Source organism: Chlorocebus sabaeus, chromosome X (genome assembly GCF_047675955.1).
Source record: "Chlorocebus sabaeus isolate Y175 chromosome X, mChlSab1.0.hap1, whole genome shotgun sequence".
NCBI classification, from domain to species: Eukaryota; Metazoa; Chordata; class Mammalia; order Primates; family Cercopithecidae; genus Chlorocebus; species Chlorocebus sabaeus.
This window is the reverse complement of record NC_132933.1, coordinates 33933191-33950667: the sequence shown is the minus strand read 5'-3', so window position 1 is coordinate 33950667 and position 17477 is coordinate 33933191. Positions and strand designations below refer to the sequence as shown.

Sequence of the window (17477 nt, the reverse complement as noted above, 5' to 3'; positions counted from 1 at the left end):
ACAAAAATGTCAGTATTCCCTCGGGCCTGTTCCATTTTTATCATCTAGAGACACTGTCAGAACGATAGGGTGACTTGCTTCCCCCTCTTTCTCAAACTGCTGTCATTTTATTCTTCTAGCTCAAAAATATAGCCCCAGCCCTCCCACGGCACGCTCCTTTGCAGCTGGCCTCAGTCTGTTTTGATAAGTATATGCAAGGTAGGCATTTCCCAGCGCTCTCCTTTCGTTTGACTTTCACAGCATCCTTCTATGGCAATGATTTAAAGATCCATTCATGAGTTGGGGGAACTGGGATACAGGGAGGTTAAACGAGTTGCCTAAGTCCCTAACCCGCATGCCCAGATCCTCTGAAGCAGCAGCAAGGCCACCGAGCTTTGGCTGCCAACCTCTCCCAGCCACCTAGGGTGGCCCGCACTCTGCCTCCTGGCTACATGGCATCCGCTAGAAGGAAGCAAACCATGACAAGCAGGAAATCATGGGGACCAGGCTCTGGCCCTCTGTTCCACTGCTTTTGAGAGACAGATGGCTTTGACAACCAGAATGGAGTCGAGCGGAGCAGAGAGCAGATACCCACCCTCCCCCCGCACCACCACCGACCATACTCCTAGGTCCTACCAGTGGGATCCAAATCTGAGGCTGGGCTTTCTGCTATTTTTCCCAGGTCTCTGTAGGAAACTGACAGACAGGGGTGACATTTTCTATGTGTGGACCCAGGGAGGAGACTCTGTTAGATGCAGGGCAGTGTTGCTGCTGAAACACAAACAGCCCTCTCAGGGGAGTCTGTGTAAATCTCTCACTCAGACTTCCAATGAGGCGCCCTCGGATGTCAGATTTCCCAGTGTCAGAAAACTCCAACAAGAGATAGTCTCAAGCCTCTCTTGGGAGTCCATTCCTAGATTCACTATCTGTCTTAGTGCATTTTGTCTTGCTACAATAAACTACTTGAGACTGAGTAATTTATCAACAATAGAAATTTATTCCTCATAGTTCTGGAGGCTGGGAGGTCCAAGATCAAGGCACCAGCATCTGGTCTGGTGAGGACCTTCTTGCCGCATCCTCACACAGCAGAAGGACAAGCTAGCCCAACACTGCATGATGTCTCTTTAAAAAGGGTCTTCGGCCAGGCGTGGTGGCTCACGCCTGTAATTCCAGCACTTTGGGAGGCCGAGGCAGGTGGATCACGAAGTCAGGAGTTCAAGACCAGCCTGGCCAAGATGGTGAAACCCCATCTCTACTAAAAATACAAAAATTAGCTGGGCGTGGTGGTGGGCGCCTGTAATCTCAGCTACTCGGGAGGCTGAGGCAGAGAATTGCTTGAACCTGGGAGGCAGAGGTTGTGGTGAGCCAAGATCACACCACTACACTGCAGCCTGGCCGACAGAGCAAGACTGCATCTCAAAAAAAAAAAAAAAAAAAAAAAAAAAGGCCTTCATCCCATTAACAAGGGAGGAGCCCCTCATGGCTCAATCACTTTTTTTTTTTTTAAAAAAGACGGAGTTTCACTCTTGTTGCCTAGGCTGGAGTGCAATGGCACAATCTCAGCTCACTGCTGCAACCTCCGCCTCCTGGGTTCAGGAGATTCCCCTGCCTCAGTCTCCCGAGTAGCTGGGATTACAGGCGCCTGCCACCACGCCCAGCTAATTTTTGTATTTTCAGTAATGACAGGATCTCGCCATGTTGGCCAAGCTGTTCTTGAACTTGGGTGATCCACCCGCCTCAGCCTCCCAAAGTGCTGGGATTACAGGCATGAGCCACCGCGCCCAGCCAGGCCCAATCACTTCTTAAGGGCCCTTTTTTTGTTTTTTCTTTTTTTGTTTTTTAGACAGTCTCACTCGGTTGCCAGGCTGGAATGCAGTGGCGTGATCTTGGCTCACTGCAACCTCCACCTCCCGGATTCAAGTGATCCACCTGCCTCAGCCTCTCGAGTAGCTGGGACTACAGGCGTGTGGCACCATGCCCAGCTAATTTATCTTTTTCTCTTTTTTTGCAATGGAGTTTCGCTCTTGTTGCCCAGGCTAGAGTGCAATTGCGTGATCTCAGCTCACCACAACCTCCACCTCCTGGGTTCAAGCAATTCTTCTGCCTCAGCCTCCGGAGTAGCTGGGATTATAGGCATGCACCACCATGCCCAGCTAATTTTGCATTTTTAGTAGAGATGGGGTTTCTCCATGTTGGTTAGGCTGGTCCCAAACTCCCGACCTCAGGTGATCCGCCTGCCTCGGCCTCCCGAGTAGCTGGGATTACAGGCATGAGCCACCGTGCCTGGCAATTGTTTGTATTTTTAGTAGAGACAGGGTTTCACCATGTTGGCCAGGATGGTCTCGATCTCTTGACCCCTTGATTTGCCCACCTTGGCCTCCCAAAGTGCTGGGATTACAGGTGTGAGCCACTGTGCCCGGCCCCCACCTCTTAATACTATCACACTGGCCACATTTGAATTTTGGAGGGGACACAATCAAACCATAGCACCACCTTTACTGACTTGTGTCTAACTTAAATTCTTCTTGGTACGTTGTAAAGTACTTAATAATCCAATTGGCATGAGTTACTTTATTCTTATTTCACCACATCCATTATACTTGGGAGGCTAGGTGACTGTCTTCCTTAACCCAGTGAAATAGACAATGTCAGAACTCTTTATTCCTCATCTAATGATAATATTCTGATTGGGCTTGCTTCCCTCCCAGGGTGGACAGTGTTTCCCAGTTATGTTAGTCCCCATTTCAGGCTCCTGCTGGTGACTGAACAAGACCATTGGCTGATTTGCTCTCAAGTCAACCACTGGTGATTCCTGCAAAAGTACATGGAAACAATGGAAATACCACTGCTGTCTCAGAGGAAGGGAGGGACTTGTGCCTATGGGTCTCCCTGTGACCCTACTGTTCAGCCATGTGCTCTCACCGGACCCAAATGTCAACTGCCTTTGTGGGAACCAAACCCCAGACCTCACAAATGGACAACTAATGGAGCTTAGTCAAATAAGTAACTGGGCCTTTTTGCTGGTCCTGGTCATGGTTTGAGCCATGCAAAGAACATCATTAAATTTAAAACAACATAGCAATTTTCAGTATTAAAGTCTACAACCTTGAGAGATATCAGAGTATGAGTTGAAAATAGCATGCAACAAGACCTCGCTCTCCCTTCCCTTCCCCCTCAATCTAAAATAAGGTTTTCTGGAGTCACCCATAATCCAAGGTAGTGGCTGGGACCTCATTACTCTCATTTCCTGCCATAAAAATCCCTCATGGTGACAGACAGGACATTGTCCAGTCTTCTCCACTCAGGCAACAGCCTTCTTCCACTTCTTCCAATCCAGCTCCTATGACAATTGGCTGGGATGGCTGAGGCTGTGGGGTTGGAGTCAAATCCAAAATGAAAGACCAGCACCAACTCCTCCTACCACCCAAGCCCAGGTCCTGAGGATGCAGTTTCGTACACCACAGCTTGTGTGAAGACTCTGGGGACTTTTGACATAGTTGTTCGGTGGCAGGCAGGCTAAGCAATCGTCTGTGTATATTTGATAGCACCCTCTTTCCCATCACAGTGCATGTAACACAAAGCACTCACATGCAAGCTCCTCTCACAGGCATGCCAATTCCAGGCACACTAGATGTGGGGCCACTCCTCTCTTTCCCACTCAAAAAAAACCACAGTGGATTAGTTGAGCATGGAGGTGCATGCCTGTGGTCCCAGCTACTCAGGAGGCTGAGGCAGGAGGATTACTTGAACCCAGGAGGTGGAGGCTACAGTGAGCTGAGATTGATTACATCACTGCACTCCAGCCTGGGCGACAGAGCGAGAGCCTGTCTCAAAAAAAAAACGAAAAAGGCCGGGCGCGGTGGCTCAAGCCTGTAATCCCAGCACTTTGGGAGGCCGAGACGGGCGGATCATGAGGTCAGGAGATCGAGACCATCCTGGCTAACATGGTGAAACCCCATCTCTACTAAAAAGTACAAAAAACTAGCCAGGCGAGGTGGCGGGCGCCTGTAGTCCCAGCCATTCGGGAGGCTGAGGCAGGAGAATGGCTTAAATCCGGGAGGCGGAGCCTGCAGTGAGCTGAGATCCGGCTACTGCACTCCAGCCTGGGCGACAGAGCTAGACTCTGTCTCAAAAAAAAAAAAAAAGAAAAAAAGAAAAAAAAAAAGAAAAAGAAAGAAAAAAAAGGCACAGTGGGATGCAAGGGAGTAAGTGGTGAGTGATTTATAATAGGGATAATCCTGAATCCATTGGAATTCCCTCCCTCCCTCCCTCTTTCTCCTTCCCACCTTCCTTCCTTCCACTGGAATTCCCTCCTTCCCTCCCTCCCTCCCTCTTCCCTCCCCTCCTTCCTTCCTTTTTGTTTCTTTCTTTCTATTTAGTTTTTTTTTTCTTTTTTCTTTTTTTTCCTTTCTCTCTCTTTCTGGATTATTATTTTTTTTTTTGGTGAGACAGGGTGTTGCTCTGTCACCCAGCCTGGAGTAGTGCAGTGGCACGATCAGGGTTCACCGCAGCCTCAACTTCCCGGGCTCAAGTAATCCTCCTGCTTTAGGCTGCCCACCGACCAAGTAGCTGAGACTACAGGTGTATGCCACAGCACTAGTTAATTTTTTTTTTTTTTTTTGAGATGGATTTTTGCTCTTGTTGCCCAGGCTGGAGTGCAAAGGCGCAATCTCAGCTCACTGCAACCTCTGCCTCCCTAGGTTCAAGCGATTCTCCTGCCTCAGCCTTCCAAGTAGCTGGGATTACAGGCATGCACCACCACACCCAGCTAATTTTGTCTTTTTAGTGGAGACAGGGTTTCTCCATGTTGGTCAGGCTGGTCTCGAACTCTTGACCTCAGGTGATCCACCCACCTCGGCCTCCCCAAGTGCTGGAATTACAGGCGTGAGCCACCGCGCCTGGCCACCAGTTAATTTTTTTTTTTAATTTCAGTAGAGATGAGGTCTTGCTATGTTGTTCAGCCTCGAATTTTGTTTTTCAAAGTGAAACACAATTCTGAGTAATAAAGGACCCAAAATTCCTTCTCAGCCATAACAGCATGCTTGACAACTGCTGTTGCCTAGCTTGGGGGTTTCCAGCCTTGAGGTTGAGCCTACCCTAGGCTCAGTAGGAGGCCAGAACTGAGCTGAGAACAGAGCCCAGGATGACTGTCACTCCTAATCCACGAGGTACAAAGATGTGGTTCTGTGTGACATCTTGAGATGGCTGACAACTCTCAGTCCCTATTTATTCTTAGCAAAGCAAACCACAAGCCTGAAAGCTGCTTGGTGACTTAGGGCATCAGTGTTCGGAAGGTCTCTATGGCGACTGATGTCCTGAGGTGACTAGACGCTTCCAGACATCAGTGCCGGTGGCACCTAGACAACACTTCTCGCGAGGCTCCCGTTTTTCTGCAGACTAGGCTGTCTCTTCATAACAGAGCCTAGTTTCCATCAAAATGCCCTGACTTCTCGAGAGGACAAGCACTAATCTTTTTTAATTTTTCCATGCCCATGGCCGGTCAGAGAAGACCTATCTCCACCTGCCACGCTCCAGAGAACCTTACCCTTGAGCCAGATTTGTCTAAGATGGTGATGGTGATAACAAACACATCTCGGGTGTACTGATGGACAGGAAGTCAGGCGAGACAATGACTTGCTGCCCTGCTATGCTAATTTGTTGGCCAATTCATAGGAGGTGGCAGCTGATGTTGTAATGACAACTTAGAGGACAGTGGCAGCAGGAAAGTTTTCTAAAAACGGCTTTTATTACAAGGCTTTCCTGAGTTTGGCTATACCCAGGCATTATGTCATTAGGAAAAACTGATGCCACTCAATAGAGAAAAAGAAATCTGTTCCCAAAGCAGACGCTTTCTGAAAGCTATTAGCTGTCTGCTTGAAATCACAACATTGAAGATTTCACAGCAACAGCAACACATTGTAAGGAAGCATTAGGAGATGTTTGCCTCTCTGCCTTCTTTATTAGTCATTCCTCTAGTAGGGAAAAGTGGGGGAGGAGAGGAAAGATGGCAAGGTTTCTTTTTTTTTTTTTTAATTCATTCACACTTAATAAAGCAAAACATAACCCTGATTATTATTTTTTTTTTTTTGAGATGAGTCTCACTCTGTTACCCAGGCTGGAGGGCAATGACGTAATCTTGGCTCACTGCAACCTCTGCCTCAGCCTCCAGAGTAGCTGGGATTACAGGCGCACACCACCACGCCTGGATAATTTTTGTATTTTTTAGTAGAGACGGGGTTTCGCCATGTTGGTCAGGTTGGTCTCAAACTCCTGACCTCAGGTGATCCACCCGCCTCAGCCTCCCAAAGTGCTGGGATTACAGGCCTGAGCCACCATGCCCAGCACACCCTGATATTTAAAAATAACATCTCTCGGTTGCAGTGAGCTGAGATTGTGCCACTGTACTCCAGCTTGGGCAATGGAATGAGATCCTGTCTCAAAAAAAAAAAAAAAAAGAGTAAAAGAAAAAAAAAAGAGTTAACTACACTAAGATGGATGGTGAAGATGTTTTGCTGCTCTTTGGTAAAATAATAATAATAAAGGGGTCAGCGTGGTGGCTCACACTTATAATCCCAGTACTTTGGGAGGCCGAGGCAGGAGGACTGCTTGAGCCCAGGGGTTCAAGACCAGCCTGAGTAACATAGCAAGACCCCGTCTCTACAAAACATTAAAACATTAGCCAGGTATGGTGAGTGCACCTGTAATCTCAGCTACTTGGGAGGCTGAGGCAGGAGGATCCCTTGAGCCCAGGAGTTCAAGGCTGCAATGAGTTGTGATCACACCACTGCACTCCAGCCTGGGCAACAGAGCAAGACTCTGTCTCTAAAACAAATTAAAATAATGATAATCATCATAAAAAGCAAATGGTCAGGAAATTGCTCCCACTCACATTCATGGTTCCATTGATCTCTGCTACTGACTCATCATCTGTAGGAAACTGATAGATCTGGACTCCGTTGCTGACAAGCTCGCTGGTGATTTTGATTTTGAACTTCGTTAGCTCACTCTTCGAAATGGCATCTGCTTTGGCAATGATGGGGATGATGTTCACCTAGGGAGAGGAGGGCAAAGTGGGGTCACTGCTGGTAACCTGCAACTGATAGCGGCATCACCTAAGACTTCCACCAGCTGCCAGAGGGAGCCGCTCAGCCCAGTGGTCAAGGACTGGCCGCTTCTGTAGCCAAATGACAATACAATAAATGACAAGTACTAACTGTGCTAGGCACTGAACTAAGTGCTTTACATGAATTAGCACAATTAATCCTGACAATAACCCTTCTTTCCAGGAGGTATTATTACTATTTTGCCAGTGAGAAATTAAGGCATAGGGAGGTTAAGTAACTTGTCCAAGGCCATGGAGCAGGTAAGTAGCAGAACTGGGATTCGAATCCAAACTCAGCCTTATTCCTAAGTCCATAGTCTTAAGCATGAGCTGTCTACCAGTTCAGATCCAAATTGAGGAGCTGTATGATATCTTGGTATCAAGGTTACTGCTTGGGAGATATAAAGCAGAAAGGTGATAGCTGGGAATCTGTGGCTAACAGGGGAGAGGTGGCCTCTTCTTGCTAACAGTAAATTGTTCCAACCCATCGAGTCCGGGCTAGCCCCAGCCGGGTGTGATATGGACCCACATGAGAGATGGCAGGGAAAGGAGGCAGGACAGTGCTCAGCGAGGATGTACACCTGGCTCTCTTTCTGGCAAGAGACACTGAATAACCAACTCGGTTAGGTGAGGAAGAACCTCTAGTTACAATTTGATCTGAGACTTATGCAAAAAGAATTATACTGCCTGAGTCTCATGATTAATTTCTGAGTAAGAAAAGCAGTATAAATGCCCAATTTCAGGCATCAGGAGAAAGGCCTAATGCCAACCAAAAGTTCAGTCCACCTGAACCCTAATCCTTGAAATTGCTCCAAGAAGGGACAAGGCTTTTTACTGTCAGAAGATAAAGAAACTTGAAATGCACGCGTGTTTGTGAGACAGAGCACACTAAGGTCAAGTTGACATGGAGAGCATAATCATTCCTGCCAGGAGACTCCAACAGGGGGGTGGGGGAGTGGGGGGCATAGGTGGCACTCAGGCCCCGGGCTCTGAAAGGGGAGTCTGGGAGCACCAGACGTGAAAGATAAATCCTGCCTCCTTTGCACTTTGGCTTAGGAGTGCCTCTGAAGGCTGATACCACACAGGTGCTGGGTCAAAGAAAGACTGAACCTTGGAGGCACCTCTCTTGAAGTCTTTTGCGGGCAGAGGGGTCAAAGCCCTTGCCAAGATGAAACAGCAGGCAGAGCCTATTCTCCTTGGCACTTTTGCCAAGTCCCCATTGACACACCATAAACATATATCAGGCCGGGAGCAGTGGCTCATGCCTATAATCCCAGCACTTTGGGAGGCCGAGGGGTGGATCACCTGAGGTCGGGAGTTTGAGACCAGCCTGGCCAACATGGTGAAATCCTGTCTCTACTAAAAATAAAAAGTATCCGGGTGTGGTAGCGCATGCCTATGATCCCAGCTACTCGGGAGGCTGAGGCAGGAGAATTGCTTGAACCCAGGAGGCGGAGGTTGCGGTGAGCCAAGATCGTGCCATTGCACTCCAGCCTGGACAACAAGAGTGAAATTCCATCTCAAAAAAATTAATTAATTAATTTTAAAATATATATATATATACACACACACACACACACACACACATATATATCAAAGGTTTAACTCAGCCCATCCACCAGGCCTGCAGCCATGTGGCTCACCAATGCCCCTATACAGGACATGCAGGGCATGGCCACATTTCAAGAGCAGCCTTTTATTCATGGGCCATGAGCCCATTGCTGCAAAAAATGAAAAACCGCTCCTATTCTGATGAGAGCTGAAATTCAGTTTTAGAGTGGATGTGCTACTAAATGGCTGCATGTAAATTCGATTATTATTGTTTGGTATATAGTCTTGCTCTGTCGCCCAGGCTGGAGTGCAGTGGCATGATTCCGGCTCACTGCAACCTCCACTTCCAGGTTCAAGCGATTCTCCTGCCTGAGCCTCCCCAGTAGCTGGGATTACAGGTGTGCAACACCATGCCCAGCTACTTTTTGTATTTTTAGTAGAGACGGGGTTTCGCTATGTTGGCTGGGCCAGGCTGGTCTCGAACTCCTGACCTCAGATGATCCGCCCACCTTGGCCTCCCAAAGTGCTGGGATTATAGGCATGAGCCACCAAGCCCAGCCTAAATTCAGTTTTTGTAAAATAAAAGACCATAGAGTCAGAGCTAGGTCCAAATCCCAGACCCATTTCAAGTTGTCTGAGGTTGAGCAAGTGACTTGACTTTCTGCCCCTCAATTTCATCATGAGTGAAATGGGAATAATAATAGTACTCACCGCTGGATTATTGGAAGGAAAAAATAAAATAATGCATATAAAGTACTCATTACAGCATCTGGCACACATTAAATGGTAGGTGAAAATGTAATTAGGCTTTCTGAAGAATCCCATGATCAATTCTTTTGTAAAGCAAATAATCCTCTAACATGAAGAATCATTGTATAATTTATACATGGTATAGAATTTGCATTTTTAAGTTTTTTTGTTTTTTTGTTTTTTTTTTGAGACGGAGTCTTGCTCTGTCACCCAGGCTGGAGTGCAATGGCCCAATCTTGGCTCACTGCAAGCTCCACCTCCCAGGTTCATGCCATTCTCCTGCCTCAGCCTCCCAAGTAGCTGGGACTACAGGCGCCCGCCACCACGCCTGGCCTTTTTTTTGTATTTTTAGTAGAGACGGGGTTTCATTGTGTTAGCCAGGATGGTCTGGATCTCCTGACCTCGTGATCCACCCACCTCGGCCTCCCACAGTGCTGGGATTACAGGCGTGAGCTACCACGCCCAGCCAAGTTTTTCTTAAAGCAAGACGATGCCTGATTCCCACAGCCATCTTTCTCGGGCATAGAAGCATTATAACATGGGGTCATAGATCTGAGTGTCACAGAATCTGCACTCTACCAGTAGCTAGCAATATGACAATGAGCAAGTCACTTAACCTCTCAGAGCTTCAGTTTTCTCTTCTGTAAAATGAGGCTAACAATAATGTGTACTTCATGGGGTGGGCATATAATGAGGGTTTTAATGTTAACTGCAATCATAAAAGTAATTATTGATAGTAAGAATGATAACTTTCAAAGTCAAGTTTGCATGTTTGCTTCTAGCCAGTTAACATTGGGACAAAGAAAAAACAGCTTTCCATTGCCAAAGCCTTTGCCCTTAGACCCAGGGAGGCGTCTTGCTAGTCTCCAAGATGGATCAGGGCAGAAAGACAGCTCAGGGCAAGCCCAACCCTAGTGCTGGGAAAACAGATCACAAAGCGTATGATGCTGGTGCTGGATCCATAACACCATCTTTTTGGAGGGACAGGGAATGAGGGAGAGGATGAGGATGCCACAAATCTCTCCCGGAATCCCACATCTACTTTGCACAAGAGATCAGTAAGAGTGAGCCCCCAGCGCCCCTGCCCCTGCCTCCTATACCTTACTGTCCAGCTTCTTCATAGTCACTAGGTCCAGAGACTTCAGGGAATGACCCGTGGGGGCAATGAAATACAAGCAGACATGGATTCGGGAGTCATGGTAGGTGTGCAGCACTCTCCGGATCTTCAGCTCTTCCTGCAGGTAGGCCTCGAATTGTGCGTCGATGAATTCCACGATGGGCTTGTAGCTAAAAGGGACAGAGGTGGACCCCATCAAAAACTTGGATTTTGACCCTGTCCCTTTTGGAAGTTTCAAATGCCCTCTGTAATCCTGACTCTCTCCCATCCAGCTGCATTTCTCCATCTCCCTTCAGTGGGCCTCCGATCTTGTCAGCGTGGCCACCTTCTTGGTCCCTACGTGAGCCAAACATATGCCCATCTGTGCACCTTCACTAGAACGCCCCTTTCTCTCTCCTCATCCCAATTCTGCCCTCCCAGACCTCAGGGCTCAGCTTAATGCCCTCCTCCTTCCTACGGCCTTCCCCACTTATGCCAGAAATCCCTTCTGCGAGTCAGGGGCATAACAAGAAATGGCATTCAATTACTTATTGTTGCTTCACAAAGATTCTCTCAAATAGATTGTCTTCCTAAAGGGTAGGGCCTGTGAAGGGCACTTCTCTGTCCCTCAGGGGGCCCCAACACAGCATGGAGCTTACTGGCCGTATCTGTAGAGGGGCTGATTTTCCTCCAAGCTGGGCTCATGTCTTTGCTTCCTTTATGTTGCCCTACAGTGCCTAGATGAGAGCTGGGTACACAGTGGATAACAAGACCTCTCTTTGGCCCACTGCTGGGCAATCTTGTGAGAACATTCAGGGCTTTTGCTCATTCTTGCTAGGTTTAGTGGAGCTGCCCACTTGGCTCCCCCAAGGTTAAGATATTTTTCTGATTCTCATTTCTGCCAAGGTGGTGACTTTAAAATCTAAGTATTCAGGCCAGGCACGGTGGATCATGGCTGTAATCCCAGCACTTTGGGAGGCTGAGGCAGGCATATCTCCTGAGCTCAGGAGTTCGAGACCAGCCTGGGCAATATGGCAAAACCTCGTCTCTACTAAAAATACACAAATTAGCCAGGTGTGGTGGCTCATGCCTGTAATCCCAGCTACTCAGGAGGCTGAGGCAGGAGAATCGCTTGAACCCGCGAAGCAGGGGTTGCAGTGAGCGGAGATCACGCCACTGCACTCCAGCCTGGGCAACAGAGTGAGACCCCGTCTCCAAAAACAAACAAACAAACAAACAAAAACTAAGTATCCAGGCAAAATCTGGTAAAGCTACTCCCCGCTGCACACCCCGCACACGTGGACACAGGCCTGCCAGCTCACTGAGTCTCCACACACGGCTCCTCTAGGTGGCCCCCAAGTCTTGCCAAGGCTTCTTAAACAACAGTCAGCCCTCTGTGTCTCTCTGTCCTGGGCCTCCCTGGGAAACTTCCCTCTCTCTCTGTCCCAGTCCCCTCCCACGTCATCCCCGTCACCCCTACAGCCTCTTTCTGCTTTAACTAGGTCAGCTTAGCTCAGCCTCTTGTTCTCATCTCTCCTATCTGTCTGCTGCCTCTCTGGCTGAGGGGCTGCCTCCCTTCAGGCTAGAAGAGGCTTGTCATGTGGGCCCAGGGCAGGGAGTTTTCAGATACCGCTGCCAGAACAGAACATGATGATCAAAGGAGGAGCTGGGTCCAGCCAATGCCTCCCACCTGCAGCAGCTCCCAGGCTGAGCCTTTTTGAAAGATCCCCCTAGTAGAGAAGGGGAAAATAGCCTTTTAAAAAAGAATCACAGGATCCTAGATTCTGAGAGCTGCAGCCAGAGCTGAGATCCAGGTTCAGGCTATCTCTGGAGCCCCAGAGAAAAATCTTTTTTTTTTTAGATGGAGTTTCGCTCCGTAGCCCAGGCAGGACTGCGGTGGCGCGATCTCCGCTCACTGCAACCTCCACCTCCTGAGCCCCAGAGAAAACTCTAAAAACATAGTCCTTTCTTTATTCCTTTGATCCCTCTGAGCCACTGTTCTGAAGGGTAATCGCATCAAAGAATCTCTTGGTTGCAAAGATCCTTAGAAGGTTCCTGACGAATTTGGACTGAGGGTGGGGGATGTATCCCCTAGGCTTATCTAATTAATTTTTGGATGTTTTGCTGATTTGAAATAGTTGATGGCACTGCTTCATTTTTTTTTCTCAATTACATTACTTTTTTTTTTTTACTTCATTTTTTGCTTTGCAGAAGGAATCAAAGGAGGAAAGAAAATAAAGCTAAAAAGTACATTTTTTAGCTCCCCCTGCCCCACCCCGGAATCTGTAGTGATACCCTGTGCCTGTCTTACTGCAATTGCCTCTGGCTCTCTGAAGCTCCCAAAATGTACATGGATCACACCAGCCAAACCAACCAATCAGCCACCAGGATTTGGTGCAGACGAATCCTAAATGGGTGATTTCTCTTCGTCTTATTCATCTCTGTATCCTCCACGTCTAGCCTGCTGTCTGGAACATAGTAAAGTTTCCCCTGCTGCTCTGCGTTCCCTCCACCCCCGGCCTCAGTGACTCATCTTCCCACGGTGGCCACCTCTCTCCCCCACTCTGTTGTGCTGCTCACTGGACTCCAGTGGGTGGTAAACTATATCCTTTATTCTTATAGGCTACCTCCTCCCAAACTGCTTCCTTCCTCTAAATGACACCTGACTATCCTTCAGAGATGCTGCTTTTCTCATGTCCTTCTCAATTGGAAATTTCTTCATCTCCACACCAAAGTCCCATGGATGGGCAGAGAGAGCAGCTTTCTTCTCGCTCTTGATTCCCTTGCTCACTGTGATCTCCTCATCTCCTCCATCTTCAACCAAAACCGGCTCCAACAGACTCCATCCCTCCCCATCACTACTGATAATCTTTGACATTTCAAGACAGCCGTTCTTAACACGGGGTTCATGGACCTCCTAGGTTCTGTGAATAGAATTCAGAGGATCTGTGAACTTGGATAGGAAAAAAAATACATCTTTTTCACTAATCTCTAACTGAAGTTTAGCAGTTTCTTCAGCTACAGACATAGGTAACAATCTATAGTAATGTTAGCAGTACCTGTGATTTCATAACCAATAGAAATCACTGATACCATCATTTCCCATTCCAGTTGTTGCAAATAGCTCAAAATGGCATTCATACTCATTACATCCAAATTCTGATAATTATTAAGCCTGCATATAGATATTATTACTTCCAGAATTGATAGAGAAGCACATAGATTACTAAGTCACAATTTTTAATATTTTAATAACTGTATTTTTGTATACTTGGTATATTTTAGGCATTTAAAAACACTATTTTGAGAATGAGCCCATAGGCCTCACTAGATTGCTAACAGGGCCAACGGCACAAAATAACCCCTGGTCTAGACAATAATTCTTATTCATTTTGGATAATGATATGTACTATGAAGATACTCCAATAGGATAATGGGATATACATGTGATTGAGGGTTCAACTACTTTAAATACAGTGATCGGGGAAGGCTTCTCTAAGGGTGTGACATTTGAGCCGCAAGGATGAGGATGAGAGAGCCATGGAGAGATCTGGGCGAAGAGCATTCCAGGCAGAGGGAAGAGCAAATGTGAGGATGGTCCTGAGGCAGAAGCCAGTCTGACAGGTTTGAGCAATGGGAAAAAGGCCAGGGAGGTGGGACTTGGTGAACCCATCTTGAGTAAATTATTCACAGTAGCCCAAAGGTAGAAACAACCCAAATGTCCATCAACTGATGACCGGATAAAGAAAATGTGGAGGCCGGGCGCTATGGCTCACACCTGTAATCCCAGCACTTTGGGAGGCCGAGGCGGGCGGATCACGAGGTCAGGAGTTCCAAACCAGCCTGACCAACAGGGTGAAACCCCGTCTCTACTGAAAATACAATAATTAGCCGGGCATGGTGGCGGGTGCCTGTAATCCCAGCTACTCAAGAGGCTGAGGCAGGAGAATTGCTTGAACCCAGGAGGCAGAGGTTGTGGTGAGCCGTGATTGAGCCACTGCACTCCAGCCTGGGCAACAGAGCGAGACTCCATCTCAAAAAATAAATAAATAAATAAAATAAAATAAAGAAAATGTGGAGGCCAGGTGCGGTGGCTCACACCCGTAATTCCAGCACTTTGGGAGACCGAAGCAGATGGATTACCTGAGGTCAGGAGTTCAAGACCAGCCCTGCCAATATGATGAAACCCCATCTCTACTAAAAATACAAAAATTAGCCAGGCATGGTGGTGGGCACCTGTAGTCCCAGCTATTTGCGAGGCTGAGGCAGGAGACTTGCTTGAACCTGGGAGGTGGAGGTTGCAGTGAGCCAAGATTACACCACTGCACTCCAGCCTGGCCACAGAGCGAGATTCCGTCTCAAAAAAAAAAAAAAAAAAAAAAAAAGACTGTGCCTTATTTCTTAGTATCTCTGACACCTCACACTGTACTTGTCACATAGTAGACATTTAAGTTTATAAAGTGGGTAATTAGCCAGGCGTGGTGGTGGGCGCCTGTAGTCCCAGCTACTTGGGAGGCTGAGGCAGGAGAATGGCGTGAGCCCAGGAGGCGGAGCTTGCAGTGAGCCGAGACTGCACCACTGCACTCCAGTCTGGGTGACAGAGCGAGACTCCATCTCAAAAAATAAAAATAGGCTGGGCGCGGTGGCTCAAGCCTGTAATCCCAGCACTTTGGGAGGCCGAGACGGGCGGATCACGAGGTCAGGAGATCGAGACCATCCTGGCTAACACGGTGAAACACCGTCTCTACTAAAAAATACAAAAAACTAGCCAGGCGAGGTGGCGGGTGCCTGTAGTCCCAGCTACTCGGGAGGCTGAGGCAGGAGAATGGCATAAACCCGGGAGGCGGAGCTTGCAGTAAGCTGAGATCCGGCCACTGCACTCCAGCCTGGGTGACAGAGCGAGACTCCGTCTCAAAAAAAAATAAAAAATAAATAAAAATTTTAAAAAATAAAAAATAAATAAAAAAGTTTATAAAGTGGACTTGGTTTCCACAGCAACTTGGTTCTCAGTCTTGTGAATTCTCTCAAATCTGCCCCTCCTCTCTATCCTCAAAGCTTCTCTTCCTGTTCAAGCCCTCATCATCTCTCCCATCCTCAAGAGTTGCCCCTGACCTCCTTGTCCCCCTCTAGACATGGCCTTGTGTATTTCTCCCGGCTCAGACAAGTTTTCTTTTTTATCTCTTTTTCAGAGATGAGGCCTCGCTCTGTTGCCCATGTAGGGGAACAATGGCATGATCATAGCTCACTGTGACCTTGAACTCGTGGGCTCAAGTGATTCTTCTGCCTCAGCCTTCTGAGTATCTGGGACTACAGGCGCACACCACCACACCTGGCTAATTTTTTATTTTTTTGTAGAGACGGGATTTCTTTATGTTACCCCAGGCTTGTCCTGAACTTTTGGGCTCAAGTGATCCTCTTACCTTGGCCCCACAAAGTGTTGGGATTACAGGTAAAAGCCACCACGCTTGACCTAAATTTATTCATGCAATAACACCTATTCTCAGCCGGGCTCGATGGCTCACGTCTGTAATCCCAGCACTTTCGGAGGCCGAGGCATGCGGATCATGAGGTCAGGAGATTGAGATCATCCTGGCTAACGCGGTGAAACTCCCTCTCTACTAAAAATACAAAAAAAAAAAAATTAGCCAGGCGGGGTGGCAGGTGCCTGTAGTCCCAGCTACTCGGGAGGCTGAGGCAGGAGAATGGCATGAACCCGGGAGGCCCAGCTTGCAGTGAGGCGAGATCACACCACTGCACTCCAGCCTGGGAGACAGTGCAAGACTCCCGCTCAAAAATAAATAAATAAAATAAAATAAAATAAAAGAATACCAATTCTTCCTTTCTCACAGGTAACCTCTATTTTCAGTTTGCTGATTACCTTTCCAGACCTTTTTCTATGCATCTACACACATAAATAGAGAAATGTTTGTGGTTTTATCGGAGGGAATGGGGCAGATTTACACACATGGCATCATGATCATTCTGTAACTTCTGGAGATCTAGCCATGTGAGTATATATGGATCTACCTCATTCTATTAAACTGCTAAACACAATTCCATGGTATGGTAATTCCACAGTTTATTTAATTGCTCTGTTTGTAGAAATTTAGACTGTTTAAGTTGTTTTTCATTCCATAACCAAAGCTGCAGTGAACATGCTTTCTGTATGCTTCTCAGGAGCATGCGCAGCTGCTTCTCTAGGCTGCATACTTAAAGGTGGGACTGTTGGGTCATAAATCATTCACATCTAAAATTTTAATAGATACTGCCAAGTTTGCCCTCTAAAAAGTCTACATCAATTTTCAGTCCCATCAACATGAATGAAATTACCTCGTGTTAGTGGATATTATACCATCTTTTTGTTTTTGCAGATCTGATGGATAAAAAATATTTCATTGTTTCATTTTGCATTTCTCTAATTACTGGGGAAGTTGAATGACCATCATTTCCTATGTTGATTGTACATTAGTATTTCCCCTTCTGTAAACTATCTGTTTATTTCTTATTGAATTATAGAAGCTCTTTTTCCATTTTAGAAGAATCCTTTGTCTATTATTTAAGCTGCAAATATCTTCTCCCCATCTGTAGCTTGTTTTTACTTTTGTTTATGGTATCTTTCAATATAAAATGGGTTTTTCATTTTAATGAATTTAAATCCATCAGTCTTTTCTTCTATGACTTTTGAATTTTGCGTCACAATTGGAAAAGCCTTCTCTACCCCCAAAGTTATAAAAATATTCTCTGATGTTTTCTCCTTGTATTTTTAGAAATCTGTTTTTAGTCCAATGAGAATCTATTTTTGTGAATGGTGTTTGTGTGAGAGGGTCTCGTTTTATTTTTTTCCTAAATAGATGGCCTATTTTCCCAGCATCATCTCTTGAATAGTCCATTCTTCCCCTGCTGACTTACATATGCTAAATTTCCATATGAGCAGGAATCTGGTCTTAGACTGACTTTTCTGTTCCATTGCTCTTTTAGCTATTCTGATGCCTTTACATC

General features: G+C 46.8%; 1 protein-coding gene across 6 annotated transcripts in view; it reads right to left on the bottom strand.

Annotated features, from left to right (window-relative positions):
- The window catches only part of SEPTIN6 (septin 6), a 79566-nt gene that overhangs the window by 28006 nt on the left and 34083 nt on the right, over window positions 1-17477 (bottom strand). For all 6 annotated transcript variants that reach the window (XM_008019424.3, XM_008019425.3, XM_008019429.3 and 3 more), the window contains exons 4-5: window positions 10483-10669; window positions 6869-7030 (exon numbers count right to left, since the gene is read on the bottom strand). In XM_008019424.3, coding sequence (XP_008017615.1) covers window positions 6869-7030; window positions 10483-10669 — 349 coding nt within the window. The remainder of the gene's footprint in view (window positions 1-6868; window positions 7031-10482; window positions 10670-17477) is intronic.